The sequence below is a fragment of the Rousettus aegyptiacus genome, unplaced genomic scaffold (assembly GCF_014176215.1).
Source record: "Rousettus aegyptiacus isolate mRouAeg1 unplaced genomic scaffold, mRouAeg1.p scaffold_m13_p_6, whole genome shotgun sequence".
Taxonomy (NCBI): domain Eukaryota; kingdom Metazoa; phylum Chordata; class Mammalia; order Chiroptera; family Pteropodidae; genus Rousettus; species Rousettus aegyptiacus.
Window position 1 is genome coordinate 50,987,019 of NW_023416309.1, and position 18,296 is coordinate 51,005,314.

The 18,296-nt window shown below is 55.2% G+C and overlaps 1 protein-coding gene across 3 annotated transcripts in view; it reads right to left on the minus strand.

Moving 5' to 3' along the window:
- Positions 1 to 18,296, minus strand: part of HSPA12A (heat shock protein family A (Hsp70) member 12A) — a 130,424-nt gene that overhangs the window by 9,175 nt on the left and 102,953 nt on the right. For all 3 annotated transcript variants that reach the window (XM_016142495.2, XM_016142499.2, XM_016142497.2), the window contains 4 exons: positions 16,207 to 16,393; positions 14,113 to 14,217; positions 11,086 to 11,202; positions 3,033 to 3,204 (listed from right to left, as the gene is read on the minus strand). In XM_016142495.2, coding sequence (XP_015997981.1) covers positions 3,033 to 3,204; positions 11,086 to 11,202; positions 14,113 to 14,217; positions 16,207 to 16,393 — 581 coding nt within the window. The remainder of the gene's footprint in view (positions 1 to 3,032; positions 3,205 to 11,085; positions 11,203 to 14,112; positions 14,218 to 16,206; positions 16,394 to 18,296) is intronic.

Consider the following 18,296-nt stretch of genomic DNA (forward strand, 5'->3'; position numbering starts at 1 on the left):
TGACGCCCTGCGTGGAGTAGTTCATCTCCTGCTGGCCTCTCAGCAGCCCGCTGAGGCAGACGGGGCGCAAAGCATGATCCTCTGTTAAGACGAGGAAACCAGGTCAGGGAGGACAGGGGACTTGCTGTTCCCAGACGGCCCGCAGCCCGAAACTACCCCTCTGACCACAGATGCTCGTGCTCTCTGAGACAACCATTCACAGCGAGGTCTGAACGAGCAGAATACGAATGTGAAGAAATGAGTAGCATGCCGGGAGAGGGAGTCCAGGAAGCAGCAGGCACGGCCAAGGTGGGGACCGGCAAGTCACTTAACCCCTCTGGGCCGCAATTTCCTCATCTATTCAGTGGGGACAATAATATTTGGCCTAAGTTCCTCACAGGCGGAGCAAAGACTGGTTCTCTGATTTGTATCCTCAGCTTTGATTTGTCTGGTTTGACTTGAGTGTGACTGACGCCTGGCTCAGAGCAGGTGACAATGGAGGCAAGGCACCAAGTCCCAGACCTGACGCCCAGCAATGATCACTGCCATGCAGTGACTCAGAGCTGCCACCAACTCAACAGATAAAAGCCTGTCCAGCACTCTGCCATCCCATCCCACAGCCTGGCTCTGCGCGAATCTCTTTAGTCCCTAAGTGGGCACTACTAACTTCGAATTGCCCTACAAATCCATCTGTTGCTGTTTATCCAGCAAAGGACCCTTGACCCTCTAGCCTCTTTGAGCAAGGAGCAGTGTTTGCGGAACCACACCATCTCTGGGGACCAGGATGGCAAACGCCCAGCCAGCTCTTAGTTCCTCGGGCCCTGGTTTATGGTGGAGAGGCCGCCCCCGGATTAAAGAGTCCCCTGCAGGCCTAGGGAGAGGTCCCCAAATTCAAGGCTTCCCTCCTATTCCCAGCACCGGCTCTAGGAGAATTTATATTGCTGATCCTATAGTGGGCATTTGGTTTTCTAAAACAATCTAGATGAATAAGGAAATGGCATTCATTTCGGGGGGAAAAAAAAAAAGCCAAGCGAAGCTAGTAAAACATCTTCTGAATTCACACACACACACAAAAATCCCCCTTTTTTCTTTCAGGCAAATTAAGCCCAAGACTGTAAAAAAAATGTATCCTTTACTGATCTTATTAAATCCTTTCGGAGTGAAAAAGAAAAACTGCCAACAGCAAACCCTGTGGGCAGAGTGCCAACCCCATTCCCCTCCGTGGTGTCCCCTGGGCATCCATCCTGAAGGAGCATCAAGGGCAGGGGGCGGCCCGGGGGTCTCAGGGCACGGACGCCATTCTGGGTACTCCCGATTAAGTGCTCTGCCAGCAGCCCCTCCTTCTGGGGGAGAGGTTCCAGCTGGAAAGCGAGGCTGGGACAGAAGCCCTGCCCCCTGCCCCTCTGGTGGGTGCTGGCCAACAATCTGAGGATTCAAAAAACCCTAAAGGCCCTCTGGGCTCATAAGACAACAGTGAAGTCCCTAAGGCACAGGCCACAGGCACGGAGCAGCGTGGCGGTAGATAGGACGTGTGAAAGGAAAGGAAACCTGAACCCGAGCTCTCGGGGAAGGCAAACGTTCGGAACCAGAGTTTCTCCCTCTGTGTTCGGCTTAGGCAGGGGTAAGAAGAGCTACACTAGAATTAGCTAATTCCTAGGAATTTCTGTTCACGAACAAACTGCGTGAGAACCAGCATGTAAGATATAAAGCCCAGGCATTCCTCTTTTTTTCCAATTAAAACGGTGAAAATGGAAATTCAAATAAGTGTCAGCCTGAGCATTGAGAACGTTATGCATTTGACTTAAGTTAGCCGTGGGGCGAGCCTCGGCCTGCGCTGGGGAGGCCAAGCCTTGGGACAACAAGGCGAGTCCAGCCCCGAGGTGCTAACACACAGCCCTGGCAGGCCGAGGCAGCAGGCTGGCGACAAGGGAACTCTGCGCCACTGTCTGGTGGCTGAGGTTCACAGACGCCTCGATCTTGAGCTGGAAACGCAGAGCGGTGGCCTCTGGGGCAGAGTCAGCCTGTGAGAGGAGAGGCCTGGAGGAGACGGCCCAGCACCGGGAACGTGTGCCCGCTAGGGGAGAGCCCGGGCCCCACAACCTCAGATGTGGGGAACGAAGAAAACTTGGGAACAAGGCTGTTGTTGGGGTGGAGGGGACAACCTGCGACAGTCCCTGCTAATGTCATTCTCCTTTTCCTGGGCCTTCCAGGGCAGGACAGGGTGGGCGTGGGAGGTGGGCCAGCCCTGGAGGCCCTCACCTGGGGACAGAGCCCAGATCCGTGGTGCACAGTGCCACCCCCCACCACACTCTGATTAGCTTCCAAACTCACTCACATTGGTGGCTTTGACCTTGACCTAGCGTGTCTGTAAACTCCGTGGCCCCGGACAGACCTGGCTGCCAGGGAAAACAGTCTGGGGACCAAGATTATGACCAACTTGCAAACAGGTAAATGTGAAAAAGAAAAAGTTCTTTAAAATCCCCGTTGTGGGTCTCCCTGGGTGAGTGAGCCCCGTTCCCACAGCTAAATGAACATCGGCCGGGTCAGGAAAAGTCAGCCCTTTTCATATGTATTTTAAACTCTCGCCAGGTTTATGGCTAAGACACATAATGAGCTCATCACACACGAAGCAGCCCCAGTGAGTGAGTCAGCAATAAATCAACAGTCTTAAATGGAAGAATTAATAATAGGCAATGGGATTAGATTAAGAGTCAGTTAACAGACAAGAAAGATTAAGAGCTTAGTCAAATGCAAAGCCAACAAGAACTGCTCTCAGGCCCCCCTCAGGTTTTTGGAGAGAAGTACCCTCCTCCCCGCCGTCCTAAGGCACATGGGAAGGTAATGAACCAGGCTACCCCACTGCTGAGTTTATGGGGGTCCCTGGAAGGGCCAAATGGGGAAGGGGCAGCTGAGCACAGAGCTGCTTAAACCCACCCTCTTGGGGAGCGTTTGATTCTTCTTTACAGTGCCTTTAAATAATCGGAGGCCCAGAGGCATGCGGGAGGCAGGGGTGAAGGGGGGAGCTGGGAGGGGGAGAGAGAGAGCAGAGGTACCCTGTGCAAACCCAGCTCCTACTGTGTCACTGGCGCTGTACCCATTGACCGCGGTCTTGCTGCTGAGCTCAATGAGCTGGTGCAGCCGCAGCTTCCGGCAGTAGATGGAGGCCGCCTCGGGTTCCAAGGCAATGACGAGCTGCTCCGAGTTCTCGGGGGAGGCCAGGCCTGCCTGGAAGGAAGAGGCAGAGGCTGGGACCCGGGCTCCCCGGGCAGGACTGCTCTGAGGACACCTACGCCTGGGGTTGCCCCCCCCCCCGCCCCAGGGAAGGGAAGTGACACTCAGGCTCTGCATTTTTGGGGAATCCCTCGCATAGGCCTGTGCAGAGCTGAACATCAGGGGTGATGGGTCGCGGGGTCCCAAGCCAGGTGCCCGAACACTGCAGAGTGGCCAAGGAAAACGTATTAGCACCCCTGGGGAGTGCCAGGCTCTCAGACCACGGGGTCTCTTGCATTTGGGGCTTGTTTAGCCCAGAACTGAGAAGCATGAAGGGGAAGGGCCCCCAAATTTTGAAAACCGTTATAGGAGAGCAGGTAGATGGTCTGTTTTTGATTATAATAGGCCAGTCTGAGTGAGTCAGAGTAACCCCCAGGCACTGTTGGCCTAGGAAGCAAATGGCCCATCGCTGGACCTCAGCTAGGCGAGCATCCGATTGTGCGGCATGGGAGTCTGACCTGGAGGGCTCCAGGTGAGAGCACCCCCTGGAACACCACACAGCCACCCTTTCCTGGAGCCATGTGGGAAGGCAGCTGGCAGTTACCTCGTTCAAGGCCTTTATCCCTTTAATAGCAGAAATGCTCTGCTCGTGACATCTGCCTTGTTCCAGTCACAGTCCCTCCGGACCTTAAGAAGGGCCAGCCCAGGAGGCTCTGGGACCACCCTTCCGAGGGTGCTCAGAGAAACAAGCCCGGCTGGCCTCTGCCGGGTCCCTGTCCACCTCTCCTGGCCTTGAACTGAAGCCCCGGGCCTCTCCTGCTTGTCCAAGCTGTCCCAGCCCACGGGATTTCCTTGGCTGCCGGCAGTGTGATGGAAAATAAAAGTGCACCTCGTTCCTGTCACCACAGTGTTTGTTGCCTTTGTTCCTGTATCCTAGGCAACTTCGGGATGCTGTCCTCATGCCACACCCACTTGGTAGAAGGCCCCCAGTTCTACGCCAGGCCCAGGTTAAGTGGAGCAGGAACAGAAGGTCGGCCTGGAGTCACAGACGGAAGGCGCTTGGGAGGTTCCATTATGGGGCAGGGAGGAGACGGGGGTCAGGTTAGATTATTAGAAATGCGAAGGACCTTCTGTCTAACTTCACCACTTCATGCAGAAAGAAAAGCAAGGCTCGGAGGGGTCAGGTGACCGACTGTCCTGGGTTTCCTGGAGCACAGGACCTTCAGTACTAAAACCCAAAAGTCTTAGGCTCAAAGGTGTCCAACCCCAAGTGGCGGAGCCGGCCCAGGTCCTGGCCTCGTGCCTTGCAGACCGGCTCGTTCTCAGTTCTCGGCTCTTCCGCTCTGCATGACTCCAGTCACCGCAGTGGGGCCCAGGACGTTGGACTTGGGCAAAACCCCCTGGTGCCTCTACTGCTGCCACTTCACCTGGCTTAAAGGTACGCTCTCTCCCTGCCGACTCTGAGAGAGCGGCCGCTGCCCCCACCTGCACCTGGAAGTTCTCCAAAGTAACCATATCCAAAATGAGCCCATGAAGTATGTCCTCTTGAGATACCATCCGCAGGTAGCGGACTGAAAATCCCTGCTTTGCCAATACTGAGTGATGTGCATTCAAGCAGGAGAACCCCTTCTGGAAGACCGACTTTATAAAACCGGACGGAACCGTCCACGAGAAATCCGCCTCACTGCCTTGTGCCCTCGGCTGTGGCCAGCCACGTGGGCGGCACCTTTGGCCATAGGCTCAGTCCCCGGGTCAGAGGCGGGGTCTGCTGTTAGCTGACGTGGTCAACTGGCCACTGACAAGACCCAGACGCTGTGATGAGATTTCCCACTACTCCCATTCAAGGGGTTAAAAGTCCCCACCGCCAGCCTCAGTTCCTCACAGGGTCACCTTAGACACCCTTGGTACAAATGCCATATGATTTCACCTACATGTGGAATCTAAAGAACAAAACAAACTCATAGATACAAAGGAGAAGGGGTTCGGGGAGCAGGTGAAAAAGGGAAGGGACTAAAATGTGCAAATGGGTAGTTACAAAACAATCATGGGGATGTAAAGGAATATAGTCAATAATATTGTTAAAACTCTATATGGAGTCAGGTGGGTACTAGATTTATCAGGGTGATGATCACTTCATAAGGCACAGAAATGTCTAATCACGATGTCGTATACCTGAAACTAATATGAAACTGCATGCCGACTATAATTGAAAATAAAAAATTACAGGACACCATTGGTACAAAGGTAGCTGAGGTTACAGGGCCCAATGAAAGGACAGGGTGATACGCCTGAAGAGCCACATCTGAACCTTCGCCCCCAGGATCTCGGAAGAACAACATCCCAAATGAGACCAAGAGGAGCCCCTTAGTCCTCCTAGAGCAGAAGCTCCCAGGCCCGGAGGAAAAACGAGCCACGGAGGAACAGCTGGGCCCAGATGTGTCGGCCCCTCCTCCAAGCTCGGAATGGAAGACGAACTTGGGGGAGAGGTGGGGTGGGCGGAGAGCCAGAGTAGCGCCCCGGGACTCCGAGGAAAGGAGGGAAGGCAAAGCTGTGCCCACCTGAAAAGCACATTGCTGTCATCGGGCCCCACTGGGGTGTCAGCCCGCCGGGCGGCCCTCATGTGGCCGTGAAGAGCAACGGGGGGCTGGGCCTGGCGGGGGGCAACGTGACGGAAGCGCGGGAAGGAAACCCGTTCTTCTCCACGCCCTGCCTCGAACTCTGAGCGGGAACTCAGATTTAGATGGAAATATCTACGCGGAAAAATCAAGTCAAAAAGTCCGGAGGAGTGAAGAGCCTCGAGGAATATTACACGACTCTGTGTGTCCACAGGTACCGGGTATGCGACCGAGATGATCCCCCACTAGGATGCTCCCACACCCCGAAGACGTGAAGACACCCAGGCCGACCTGGGTGCCCGAAACAGCACGGCTGCACCCCTCAGCAGGGGGCCTTCCGCCTGTCCCTCCCCAGCTGGGCTGGCCGCGGCTCCACGGCGAAAGCTTGGACCCGTTTCCACGGGGCGTTCCCCGTGGTCCCCAGGAGACGATGCAGACGGGGAGTGAGGGTGAAGAGGACCCCAAACAAGAGGGTAGGAAAAGGCAAGGTGAGAGAGTGGCCTGGCAGGGTCTCGGAAACCCAAGACAAAGTAACCACACTCCTTTGCTTGAACCAGCCCCTGTCCAGCTCCCCAGCGAGTGTGGAAGGCTGTGTCCCCACAGTGAAGAGCTGAGGGATAGAGGCCAGAGGAAGCAGCTGGCTCTATGCAGATTTGATCTCCCCAGGAGGGGTCCCAGGGTGCCTGTGGACTCCAAGAACAGGAGGAAATACTAGTGAACCCGCCAGACTCCCAACCCCAGCTGTCTTCATCTCTAAGCAGGAGGGTCCAGTGCCCGGAAATGTAAGCTTTGTGTGCATGAACTCTAGCCGTCTTCTTAGCAGAAGCCCTCTGCCCAGCAGCTGTCAAGATACCTGGGGGTCTATCTGCCTGGGATCAGACCAGGGGCAACTGGACCAGAAGAGGGCTCTCTCTTGGCCTTTGCTAATTCTGCCTGTAGAGCTTGGATCTCATGGCTACTGTGCCACTGTGAGCTCTCCTTTTACTGGGGCCCATGCAGACACGTCTGGCCTCTCCTGCAAGGTGGTACATTCCCTAAGGGCAGCAGTCAGGTCCATAGCACACAGTAGGTACTTAGCAGAGAGCTGCTCAATGAATGAATCGAGCATCCTTCCAGCCAGCCTTTATTCTGCAGGTTCCTGGCCCTCATCTCTGCAACACGGAACGAGAGTGAGCATTCCACCGATGTGAGCTAGGGCTTTCACAAGCGGAAAGTGTCGGAACCGAGAGCACGCCACCCCACTTGACTCCCCCACGAATCTGGGGCAGCGGGAACGCTATCGTTGTATGCTGCTTCGGAGTTATGAGCTCCCCTGGGGAGGAGCAGCAGGTGGGTGACTCCAGGGAGGCCAGGAATGTGGGCGTCTACACCCACTCTCTGCTCCCTGGCCCTGCTGTCAGCTCGGACGGTCCGCCAGGGACCGTGTTCACAGTGGAGAAGAGCAGGCAGATGGCTGAGTGCTCTGCTGGCCCGGCGTCAAGCCGCAGAGGGCTGCAGCTGCGCTGGTTCCATGTGTCATGGCGTGGTGGTTTTGTTTGTTTGGTTTTTTCTTCGTGTGATTATTTTTCACTGCAGTTTGTTCAGAAAGGGAGGTACTTGCAAGCTGCAACTCCATGTCAGATGAGATCGTCGTATGGAAGCGAACGGCATTTATTTAACCTACTAGAGTTACACATTTTAGGCAAAATGCCTCTAGAAACAAACTGGTCTATTTCCTATCCGTGAAGCCCTCAAGACTCGGTGGAACTCCCTCCCCGTTCTCGTTCTCTTAATAAGCCTCAGAAGGATCAGTGGTTCTTTCTCTGGTGTTCTTCAAGAGTCTAAAGGTGCCCTGAGGCTGTGAATTAGAAAAGAGATTTAACTTTTTTGCAACAAGCACTTGACACTAGCAAAGATTTTGGAGTTTCACAGGTGAGATTGTACTTTGTAAAGTGCTCTGCAGCCCACACTGGCAGTAAATGCCACACCTCTAAGCAGAACCCCGAAACCATCCACTCTGGGCCTGCCCGGCCCATGGGAGAGGCTGCCCAGAGCCTCATCTCCGCTCTGCATCCAGGCTTCTTCCTCCTCCACCAGGCCGGTAGTACGGGAAGCTCAGACACCCCACAGACCTGCACCGTGAACTTGGGTTCAGGAAATCTGCAATAGGCCTGGGAGGAGGGGCTCCATTTTTACCCACAAGCAGGTTGGATGGGACCAGTTTCCCAGCTGCCCTAAGCATCCTACCTCATCCTTCCGGCTCTTACGCCGGAAGCCAGGATGATGACCCTCAGCACTTTGGCTGGAAGGACTGGTGGGCATGCTCAGATCTCAGAAGCTGTCTGGGCCAAGAACTGCGGTTTTTGCTCAGGTTCTATATTAGGGTTCTCCAGAAAAAAAAAAAAACAAAACCAGTAGGACATATATACATATATAAAGAGAACTGGAGCACACGATTACAGAGACTGACAAGTCTGGAGGTCTGCGGCCAGCATGCTGGAGGACCAGAAGAGACGATGGCGGTGTAGTCCCCTTGCCGGCAGGCTCAAGGCCCAGAAAAAGCCGATGCTCCTATTTGAGTCCAAAGGCAGGAAAAAAGCCAATGTCCTAGTTTGGGGGCCAGCCGGCAGGAGGCACTCCCTCTTATTCCAGCAAGGTTCAGCCTTCGGTTCTAGTCAGGCCTTCAACGGATTGCACGAGGCCCACCCACCTTAGGGAGGGCAGTGTGCTTCTTCAGTCCACTGACGTACAGGTTAATCTCATCCCAAAACGCCTTCACGGCAACACTCGGAATGATGTTTGACCAAATATCGGGGTGCCCCTTGACTCAGTCAAGTTTATGCACAAAAACAACGATCGCAGGCACACAATTTTCTGATTCTGTTCAATAAATGGGGGAGGGCGTGAGGAGGGGAAGTTGGGGAGATGCTTACTTTGGCCACCCAGTAGGAAGCTTCATTGACTCTTCCAGAAGACAGGCTAAATGGACCACAAAGAAGTCGGCAAAGCAACTGTGCCCCTAACACCCCTCTGCCCTCTCCCAGAAGTACGAAAGGCATTAGTGAACCCCTCAGCTGCAAGCAGCTTGGGGCAGGGCCCCTGTAATGGTCGCACAGGCTATGACTCCAGCGCCTACCATGGCCCTGGCACCAGGAAGGCCCCAGCAGAGATTTAATGAATAAATGAATGAATGCTGAAGGGTCCCTGACATCCTGAAACCCATGCACTGACTGAAAACTGAGCACAAGTATCAAATCGGAATTACGAAAGGGCCAGAAATTAAGCTGCACAAACACTGCGCCAGGTAAAAGCGAGCTGGTATTGAGAGGATGGCCCGTTTGCAGCGAGCGCATCGTCAGGCTTCAGAAAGCAAATTCCCCACGTCCACAAATGCTGGTCACACCCGCCCTGGCTGGGACCTGCGGACCCTTCTGCTCTCTGAGGTGCCAGTCTGATTCGGCCAAACCCCAGAGGATGCCACCCCAGTCCCCCTCCTGGTTTCCGTCTGTTCTCGGCCGCTCTAGTGTAAGGGGCCTTTCCCCCACCTCCCACCCCCAGCTCCCACCCTCTCAGGGACCCTACCCTGTTCTCGGGAAAGGCAGCCCAGAGCTCCAACAGCCCTGACAGAGCTGTCGGTCGCTGCACCTCTTTCTTTTTCAGGCTAAAAATAAGAACTGGCCCTTTTCCGGGTCACCCATTTGTTGCTGAAGTCTTCCTGTGGGCTGGAAAATGTGAGTCAAAGCCACAAATCTTGAGTATCCTTCCTGGGAAAAACTCAGAAGGCTGGGCTGCGTCTTCACAGACAGCCGTGGCTGGCTGTCCCGTCCTTGGCCACTGCCCGAAGGCGGAGACCCTGGAAAAGCTCCACGATGCCCAGGGCGTCTGTGAACAGCTGCAGTGTGTGTGTGTGTGTGTGTGTGTGTGTGTGTGTGTGTGTGTGTGTGTTGCTTCTTTTTTAAAAAAGTTGTCTCTTTTTGGAACTTCCACTCTCTTCCTTCATCTCTATGAAAACAAATCTATTTTTGGCAGATCCACAGACTGAGCCAGATTCTCACGCTGAACAGAGGAATGGGAGAGCAGAGGAGACAGTCTGGGGCCGGGGACGGAAGAAAGGGAACAGAGGAGAGCGAGGGGAGGGGACAATGCTCTTCCTTGAACTCTACCTGCCACCGGGGGTAAAGCCTCAAGCACGGAGTAGGATTCATGACACCCGTGTGCCCACGGCCAGTTTACTATATTCCCGTGCTCGGCGTGGATTCGGTGGGTGTTTTCAAAGGAAAGGTTCATACGTGTGGCCACAAGCTCAACATCAGAGATATGTCCCCTGGGGAAGGTGGCTGTCACCTGAGGGGCATGGCGGTGGGCAAGAGGACATCCATTCCCTGGGAGACTTTCTCCAGCCCAGCTCAGGTTGATGACTCCGAAAATTGACGTCCAGTGATTTTATTCATCAGTGTCACCCCAATAATTTTTAATATTAAAAAACTGATTTTCGGGGCACAGAGAGTTGAGCCAGGCCCCGGGGCGGGTGTTCATTAAACCCAGGGGTTAAGCGCCCCGGAGCCAGCTCTGTCCCGGGATCAGAACCGAAGGTCAGTATGGCCAGCCATCGCGGCCATGCATTCGGACCCTCGTGGAGGCCCCATCGTGACACTAGTTGTCTGTAAACAGAGTGAGGGCATGAGGGTCTGTGGCACGGGCGGTGCCCCCAGGTGCCCACAAGGGACGGGCTGGCCATTAGCCCTGGAGTGCTCTGTCCCCATGGCATTCTGTCCACCAGCGCGCTCCCGAGCCATGCGACTGCCCTCATGCAGGTGTCTGGTGCCGTGCCGGCGCGACCGCCCTCGCCCCTCTCTGGGGCGACCCTACGTGCTCCCGCGTGGGCATCACGTGAACTGCGCAGAGCAGCATCGGGCTTCCTTTATTTCTCAGCTGCGTGTGTGCAGCTTTCGGCCTCCACGCCAAGCTGGTCTGCCTGGCTCACAGCCCTTGGCTTTGTCTTTATTCCTTCCTTCTTCCAATAGTCTCATCCCCAAGCCTTTTACTTAAAGTTCTCGATTTTATTCACCCACAGAGACCTGTCTCAGAACGCAGTCTGGAATCCTAGCCCCCAGGACGCGCCCCTCCCTCTGGTCAGTCTGACCTCGGCCGCCAGTCCCCCTGCCTGTGGGAAACCCCTAGACGCCTCCCAAGGAAGCCTGCGAATGCTGGGGGACAGCTGACCGGGTGACAGTCACCATCGTGGGCATCCTGGGCCCCCGTCCGCTGCTCCCCTCCGCCTCCCCCTCCCCCGCCAACTCACCTGGTAGGCAGCTTGTCTCATGAACTGCTTGGCAGGCTGCTTCCAGATGGCAGGCACAGTGATGACCCATCTGACGTCCGAGTTCTCGAACTCCGAACCGGCCTGGTCACTCAGCTCCTACAGCCAAGGGAAGCACAGCACGTCCAGTGGGCACCGCTGGTCCTCTTGGGGCTTCGCTGAGAATCCAGCCTTCCTGGCCATGAACTCGTAGGGTTGTTGGGAGGACTGATCATTTCCAAGAGCTACACTTACTGAGAGCTTACTCCGCGTCAACCTTGCTAAGCCCGTGACACACCTCACCCTCGTCAATCCATCCAAGAACACCATTAGGGAGCGGTTATAGCCGTGCCCCTTTTCTACAGATGGGAAACTAAGGCCCGGGGCGGGGCAGCATCTTTTTGACTCTACAGGCCTTAACTAAATTGTTACAGGTGGTCCCGGATCTAGACCAGCGCACGGCCCTCGGTAATGCTTAACACCTGACAGCAATCACCAGCGTAGTCACGGTCCTTTACCTTACTGGAAGCCCAGCACATCCCGGGAGTTTCCCTGGGAGGACGGCGACGTGACCCACGCGAGAACCACGCCGCCCTTGACTCTCGGTCAAGGCCGAACCGTGTGGGTGCGTGGGATGGGCAGAAGCCTCGGAGGTGCCCCCCAGGCCCACGCAGGCCAAACGCGTCCCTGGGATAGTCCTGCCTCAGCATTCCCACCTGTAGACGGGGGACGAAAACTAACGCACGCACGAGTGGCAAGGTGAAAGGTGAAACATGCGGCCCCCGAGGACGTCCGAGGAACGCCGCCGCTTCCCTCCCCCTCCCCCTCCGCCCGCCGCTGCCGCCAGACAAACCTGCAGTCCGACCCGGACACGCGCAAACCTGCTTCTGCCGCGGCGTCGGCCCTGGGGACTCATTTCAGATTCACGGGCTGGTGGGGTTTTTTTTTTTCTTTTTCTTTTTTTTTTTTTTTTTCCTGAAGGGTATCTCATTTTCCCTACTGTTTCAAATAGTTATCTTGGGGCCGACCCTCACACTGAATTAACTTCCTCTTTGGTCAGTCAACTTTTTTTTTTTCCCCTTGTCTTTTAAATAACGTTCAATTGCGACGAAAGACACATAACGTAAAATTTACCGCCTTCGCCATTTTTAAGTGTGTATCGTTCGCTAGTGTCAAGTACATTCGGCAAACTCCGAACATTTTAAAAAACATCTCTGCTTTGGGCCCACATGAGACAAACAGTTGTTGTTGTTGTTGTTGTTGTTATTGTTGTTGCTTCTACTCTATCATGTTTATTTCCTTGCAGGTCTGCATTGAACTTTACGAGCAGGCGAGTGTCGTGACGTGTGCTGGGAAGGAGTCTAAGCATGACACCTACTGCCATCCAGGCTATTTTAAACGCTTTAAACAGGAAGAGGCTCGAAACCTGAACGATGGGTTCCTGGGCCGCATGGAAAGCTGTCTGGATGAGCCGCTCACCAGTGGCCGGGGAACAGCTCAGAGGGGAAGGAGCCTCGCGTGAGTCGAAGCTCTCGTTGGCCGTGCACGTTCGCTTGCTTTCCTCATGCACGAGGAGGCTGCTTCATGCACGGGATGGCTGAGACCGTCTCTTTTAGCTTATTCTGGTCCGGCATGCAATAGTTCCCGCCTCTGAATCCTTTCGTCCCTCGAGTACCAGCCAGCCTTGTGATGAAGGGCCCTAGTTCCTATGAAACTCCTCGGTTTTTCTTCATGGAATGTCTTCACGGGTTCCCTGCGGGGAGGAGGTGCTGCCAGGTTCCTGGAGCATCTGGCGGGGCCGGCGAGTTCGCAACCACCCTCCAGCCTTGAACCTGCGTGACCTCCTGCCCCTACCCTCCTCCACTTCCGGTGATCACATAATACCAGAAGCTTCTGAACTTGCTAATTGTCTCTGCATAAAGCTCCATGCGAGGCTCTTGAATCATCTGATTTACGCCCACTCGTCCCACGCCCATGGGAGAGGACACCGGGGAGACGGCCGTATCCCACTTGGAAATGAGCCGTTTTCCGCAATCCGGGCCATCGCCGCACAAACCTTTGCGACGGCGATCCAAGCGGGGCTCGCTCACGCAGCTGCTTCCACGCGTTCTGAAGGCGGGGTGGTGGGACTAGAGCAGGAGACGGAGGGGCGGCAGCGGCCATTTGCCAAGCGTTGACTCTGTGCCAGGCCCCGAGGAAGGCACTTCCTGGCTGTCATTTCGTTGACTATCAAGTGACCCGCGAGGCAGAGTTACTGGTCTCCCTCCTCAGGTGAAGAATGTGGGTACCGGAGATGCTGAGCACCGCTCCCAGGATCACGCAGGTGATACGTGTGTCCCCCGTCTTTCTTTCTTTTCATTTTTTTTTTGACCGAGACATAATTCGCATACCCTAAAATTCACCTTTGAAGTGCACAGCTCAGTGGGTCTTCCTATATTGACAAGGTTTGAACAACCATCTCCACTATCTCATTTCATCGCCCAAAAAAGACACCCGCTCCCTTTACCAGTCGCTTCTCAGGCCCGCCCTCCCCAGCCCCTGGCGACCACTAACCTGCTTTTTGTCTCCATGGAGTTGCCTAGTCTGGACTTTGGATATCGACGAAATCATACCCCGTGTGGCCTTTTGTGTCCGGCCTCTTTCACGTAGCGTAATGTTTACATGGCTCCTCCATGCCGTGGCGTTATCAGCACCTCATTCCCGTGTACGGCACAGTAATGTTCCATCGAGTGGACAGACCCCATTTAGTTACCTGTCCGTCCGTTGACGGTCATGCGGGCGGTTCCTGATTTTCAGTTACCATGACTACAGCTGCTCTAAACATTCACACACGAGTTGCTGCACGATTAAGTGTTTTCAGCTCTCTGGGTAGGGACCTAGGGGTGGAACTGCTGGGTCGTATGGCGGCTGTGTCTAAGCCTTGGAGGACCCTCCTGCAAGGCCCACACTCTCTCCCTCCATGCTGCGCCTGCTCCCCTGGCTGGCAGGTGCACCACCCCTGCCTGCCATGGGCACGGCCACGTGACCTACCTTCAGCGCCTGCTCCTTAAAGTACTGCAGGGCATACGCAAAGATGTCCAGGGCTTTGACTTTCTTGCCGTTGGCTGCCGTCAGGTCTGTATCCATATTGAGGTCCTGGCGGGAGGGGGGGGGGGCGGGGTGCGGGATAAAACAGTGAGAAGACCGAGGAGAGACGTGCCTTCCGGCCTCGGGAACTGCTATGTGGAGTTTTGGGGACCCTGGTGAGCCACAGTCGTGTTTCCCAGTGTTTGAGGGGCAGACAGGGATAGCGTGCCCCCCGCTAAAACAGGCCTGGCAGCATTGTCTGCTTGCTGTACCCGAGGCCCTGGCTGCTCCCTTCAGACCCGCCTCCAATTCTCCCTCCCTCTCCCTTCCCTCTTTCTCCCTCTCTATCCTGGATCCTCTAAGAGTGAGGTTTCAGGGCGGCGACAGAGCCCAGGCAGAGAGGGAAAAAGCAGCCGTCGCCATTGCCGGTGCCATCTACACGGTATTTCCACACGCGGACACACATGGTTACTCCCAGAAGCCCCCCAACGGAGGCCTACATAACCATGCAAACCCCCTGACATGCATGATGCTGAACAGACGTGAAGCTTTCATTTCCCAGTGAGCTGCCAACCAAGTCACCAAAATAGAAGAGCTCCTATTTTAAGGCTTTTGCTGCTAATCCACTGGGAGCCGAGCATCACTGCCTCCCTTCCTCCACCACAAGCGAAAGCAGCTGCTGAGTGCAGGATGCTCTGCGAGACGCTGTATGGACCGAAGTCATTAAAAAATGATGAGAAAAGCCCCTGCGGGGTGGGGATGGGCAGAGAAAGCCTCCCGGAGCCAACAGGCTCATCACTACCAGGGGAAAAAATATATATATATATATCAGTGGGGCATCCAGATTGATCCAGGCCAGGTAATTAGGCTTTGCCTTTGGAGCGTGAAGGGGCATCGAGCTACTACGCCAGCCTCATGGAGGCTGTCAATCATCCTGACCCATCCGCACACGCTCCCTCCTCCTAGCCAGTCACTACCCACCCCCGGTACTCAGCAAAGACACCCCAGCTTTTTTTGGGCGACAGCTCCCAGGCTCGGAAACGTGGCCAAGCACCAGGAAGCCACAGGCTCAGAATTTTAAAAAATTCAAATTGGAAATATTTCTGGGCTTCCACCTGCGCAAGCCGAAATTCAGCACAGAATTCCATCGGGTGAAATGGGAGCGAGGCATTTGCAACAGAATTCGGCCTGCTTCACAGAGAGACAACCGCGGCCTGAGCACCAAGCTTCGGCAGGGCGCTGGCTGCGGGTTCCCGGTATCCGTTTTGTCATCTGCAAACACTTCACTGCAGACCAGTGAAAGCAAGAATAACAGGAGCTGGCAATTGACTAAGACTTCGGAAGTACCAGCAGGGTGCTAAGAGCTTTGTGTATTTGGATCCCTTTAATCCTTACAGCATCCCCAAGAAGAAGGCTCTAGCGGTGTCTCTAATTCACAGACCAGGTAACTAACACAAGGCACAGAGAGGTGAGACACTCGGATTGAGTATCTTGAAGGCGGCAGAGGCGCCAATTCGACCCAGGTTGCTTGTCCCCAGGCTCCATGGTCCTAAACATTATCACCAGCCTGAATCTCTACGTGCCGAGAATGAAGGGAAATGTATGAGATAAAGTGCTTACACTGAATACAATTCTATGCCGGGGCCCAGGCTTTTCCATGAAGCCCGAGGGAGGGGCCCCGACCGACCTGGGCACCTCACACAACGCTGGCGTGCTGGGGGCGCGACCGCTGCGGGGGTTGGGCCTCCGATGACTGGGCACACGACTTCCTGAGCGTCCCCCTTCCCCACACGTTAACGAGTAAATGGGCAAGCGGTTACTTCCAAACTGGTTAGTTAACAGCCACCACCTTGACCCCTGCCCCGAATGCCCCCAGTCCCTGGATCCCTCAGAAGTGCCGTGTGCTCCGAGCTGTTTCTAAAATCAAGGTAAACGGACGTGAATTTCTGCTCGGGAGAAACCTGAAGGTCCCCCGGGTTGGAAAAACCGTTCCCCACAAGGCTGGAGGAACTCGGCTGTCCAGCGTGGAGGACTCGGGGCCGGGAGAGGCTCGCTTACCCCCGTGGTATGCAGCTTCATCTTGAACTTCTCCAGGTACAGCCACTGCTTGGCCTCGTTGGGATCCAGGTCGTGGTAAAAGTCCCTGGCGGCATACCCAAAGCTGTGGAACTTCCTCTCGGGAGTCAGTAAGATGGTGGTTGGGGTTTTCTGATTAGACACACCAGGGTCACCGCCTTCCCATCGCCTGCCACCAAGGAAAGGCAGAGGTTGTGGGGCCTTCTTTCGAAACCCCAGGGGCAGAGAAGGCAGAGGTGTCAGCTGGTGTGCTAGGGGAAGCATTCAGGGCCCAGGAGAGACTTAAAGGATCAGACAACTGTCACTCGAGGGTCAGACTCGAGTGACTGACATCTGGATCTTGAATGAAGAAAGGACGCTGCAGGCTCTCAGAGGTGGGCGAGCGTGGGCATGTATTCCCAGGAACACTAAAAGGGTGTGTGGATTAGAGAACGAGTGTATAAATGAGAAGAGTCATTGTACAAATGGGAAGCGTGAGAAACGAGCTTGGGAAGGCAGCTGGAACCAGGCCGGAAATACCCGGAAGTGTCTGAGATTTAATCAGTGAGCGATGGGGAGCCACTGAAGGATTTAGAGCAGAGGCATGGCAGAATCAGAGCTGCCGCTGACCAGGGCAAGCCGGGCTAAGGGAAGGGAGACAGGAAGGCAGGACGCTGAGGAGGACGCGCAGGCCTCATCGGGGAGCAGAAGGGAGGGAGCCTGGTCAGGGGCAGAGAGCCACGGAAGGGGGCCGAGTCGTGCAGTGGGGGAACTGAGGCGGATGACCGCGGTGGTGGGCAGGAGCCAAGGCGCCCCGGAGGTTTCGAGCTCGGGCACCTAGAGGAGAGAGCACCCGTCACAGAAACCAGGAGCCCTGGCCAAGCAGGAGGCTGCAGGGAACGGGGGGAGCTCCCGTTGGATGTGCTGGCATTGAACTCCCGGGAGGGGGGTTGAGGATGCAAGCCTGCAGTTCACAGAAGAGATCCAGGCAGGAAATTGATGGGGGCACCTCCATGCTGGGGTGACAGCCGCAGGGACAAGGCGGGACAGTAAGGAGGAAAGAGACTATGTCCTGCAGGGCCGTGTGCCGAAGAGGAGCCAGGAGAGGGGCAAGGTGGGTGGGTACACACAGACAGACAGGCAGGCAGGCAGGCAGGCAGGCAGACAGACAGACGCTATGGGACGACATCCCGGAACTGATGGCAGGGGCGATGGAGCAGGGCAGGGGATGGGCCGAGCCCCAGAGAGCCTTCCTTCCTCCTCTCAGATAGGAAGCAGGAGACGAGGAAGGGGAGTGGATGAGCAGGTGACCCGATGCTCCTCTCTCCTTTGGGGCCCCTGCAGAGAAGCCGCAGCTGCCCAGGGGCCAGGATGCTCTCCTGTCTCCAGCGCAGCTGCCGTGAGCCGCAAGCGCCTGGGCCACGGGTTCGCGCCGCACACAACCCCTCACAAAGGGACTTTCCATTCCTGTTAGCGCTGACGTTTATGTCAGTAATGACCTGAGTTTCTGCCTTTAAATTTTTATCCCTTCATGCCTATATAAATAGGAAAAAGTAAACCTTCTCATTCATAGCTTTGTTGGTCTGTATACGATTACGCTACTGTGTTCTGATTGAAATAAAATCCAGGTAGAAGCTCCTTCCAAAATCTCTGCAATAACTAAGACAACGTCTCTGAGGTTCTGAACGCTTCTAGTGTCTTGCGAGAGTCCCTCTCAAGTACAAAGTTATTTCCGCCCGTTTTTTTTTCCACTCCACATCCCTTGTAAATAACATTTCTTAAAACAACTTCAGAGACACTGATGAGCACTGGTTCTAGCTTTTACTAGCATGTTCTTTTCCTCATGAGGGAGAGCAGAGCAGAGCAGAGCAGGCAGGCCCTCATAGCATCTGTCTAACAAACCGGAGACAGAACCCTGGTTCAACCGGCCTGAACCCCGAGGGCCCTATGGCCTCAGGGTCTCTACGCGAACCAGCCGTTCTGTGTCTGGAGCCTCTTAGGATAGGGGCCTCAGCTGAGTCACGTCTGCATTTCCAGAGGAAAGGTGGGGCCTCAGCCAACACTGGGATGGGGATCGCTTTCATTATGACTTG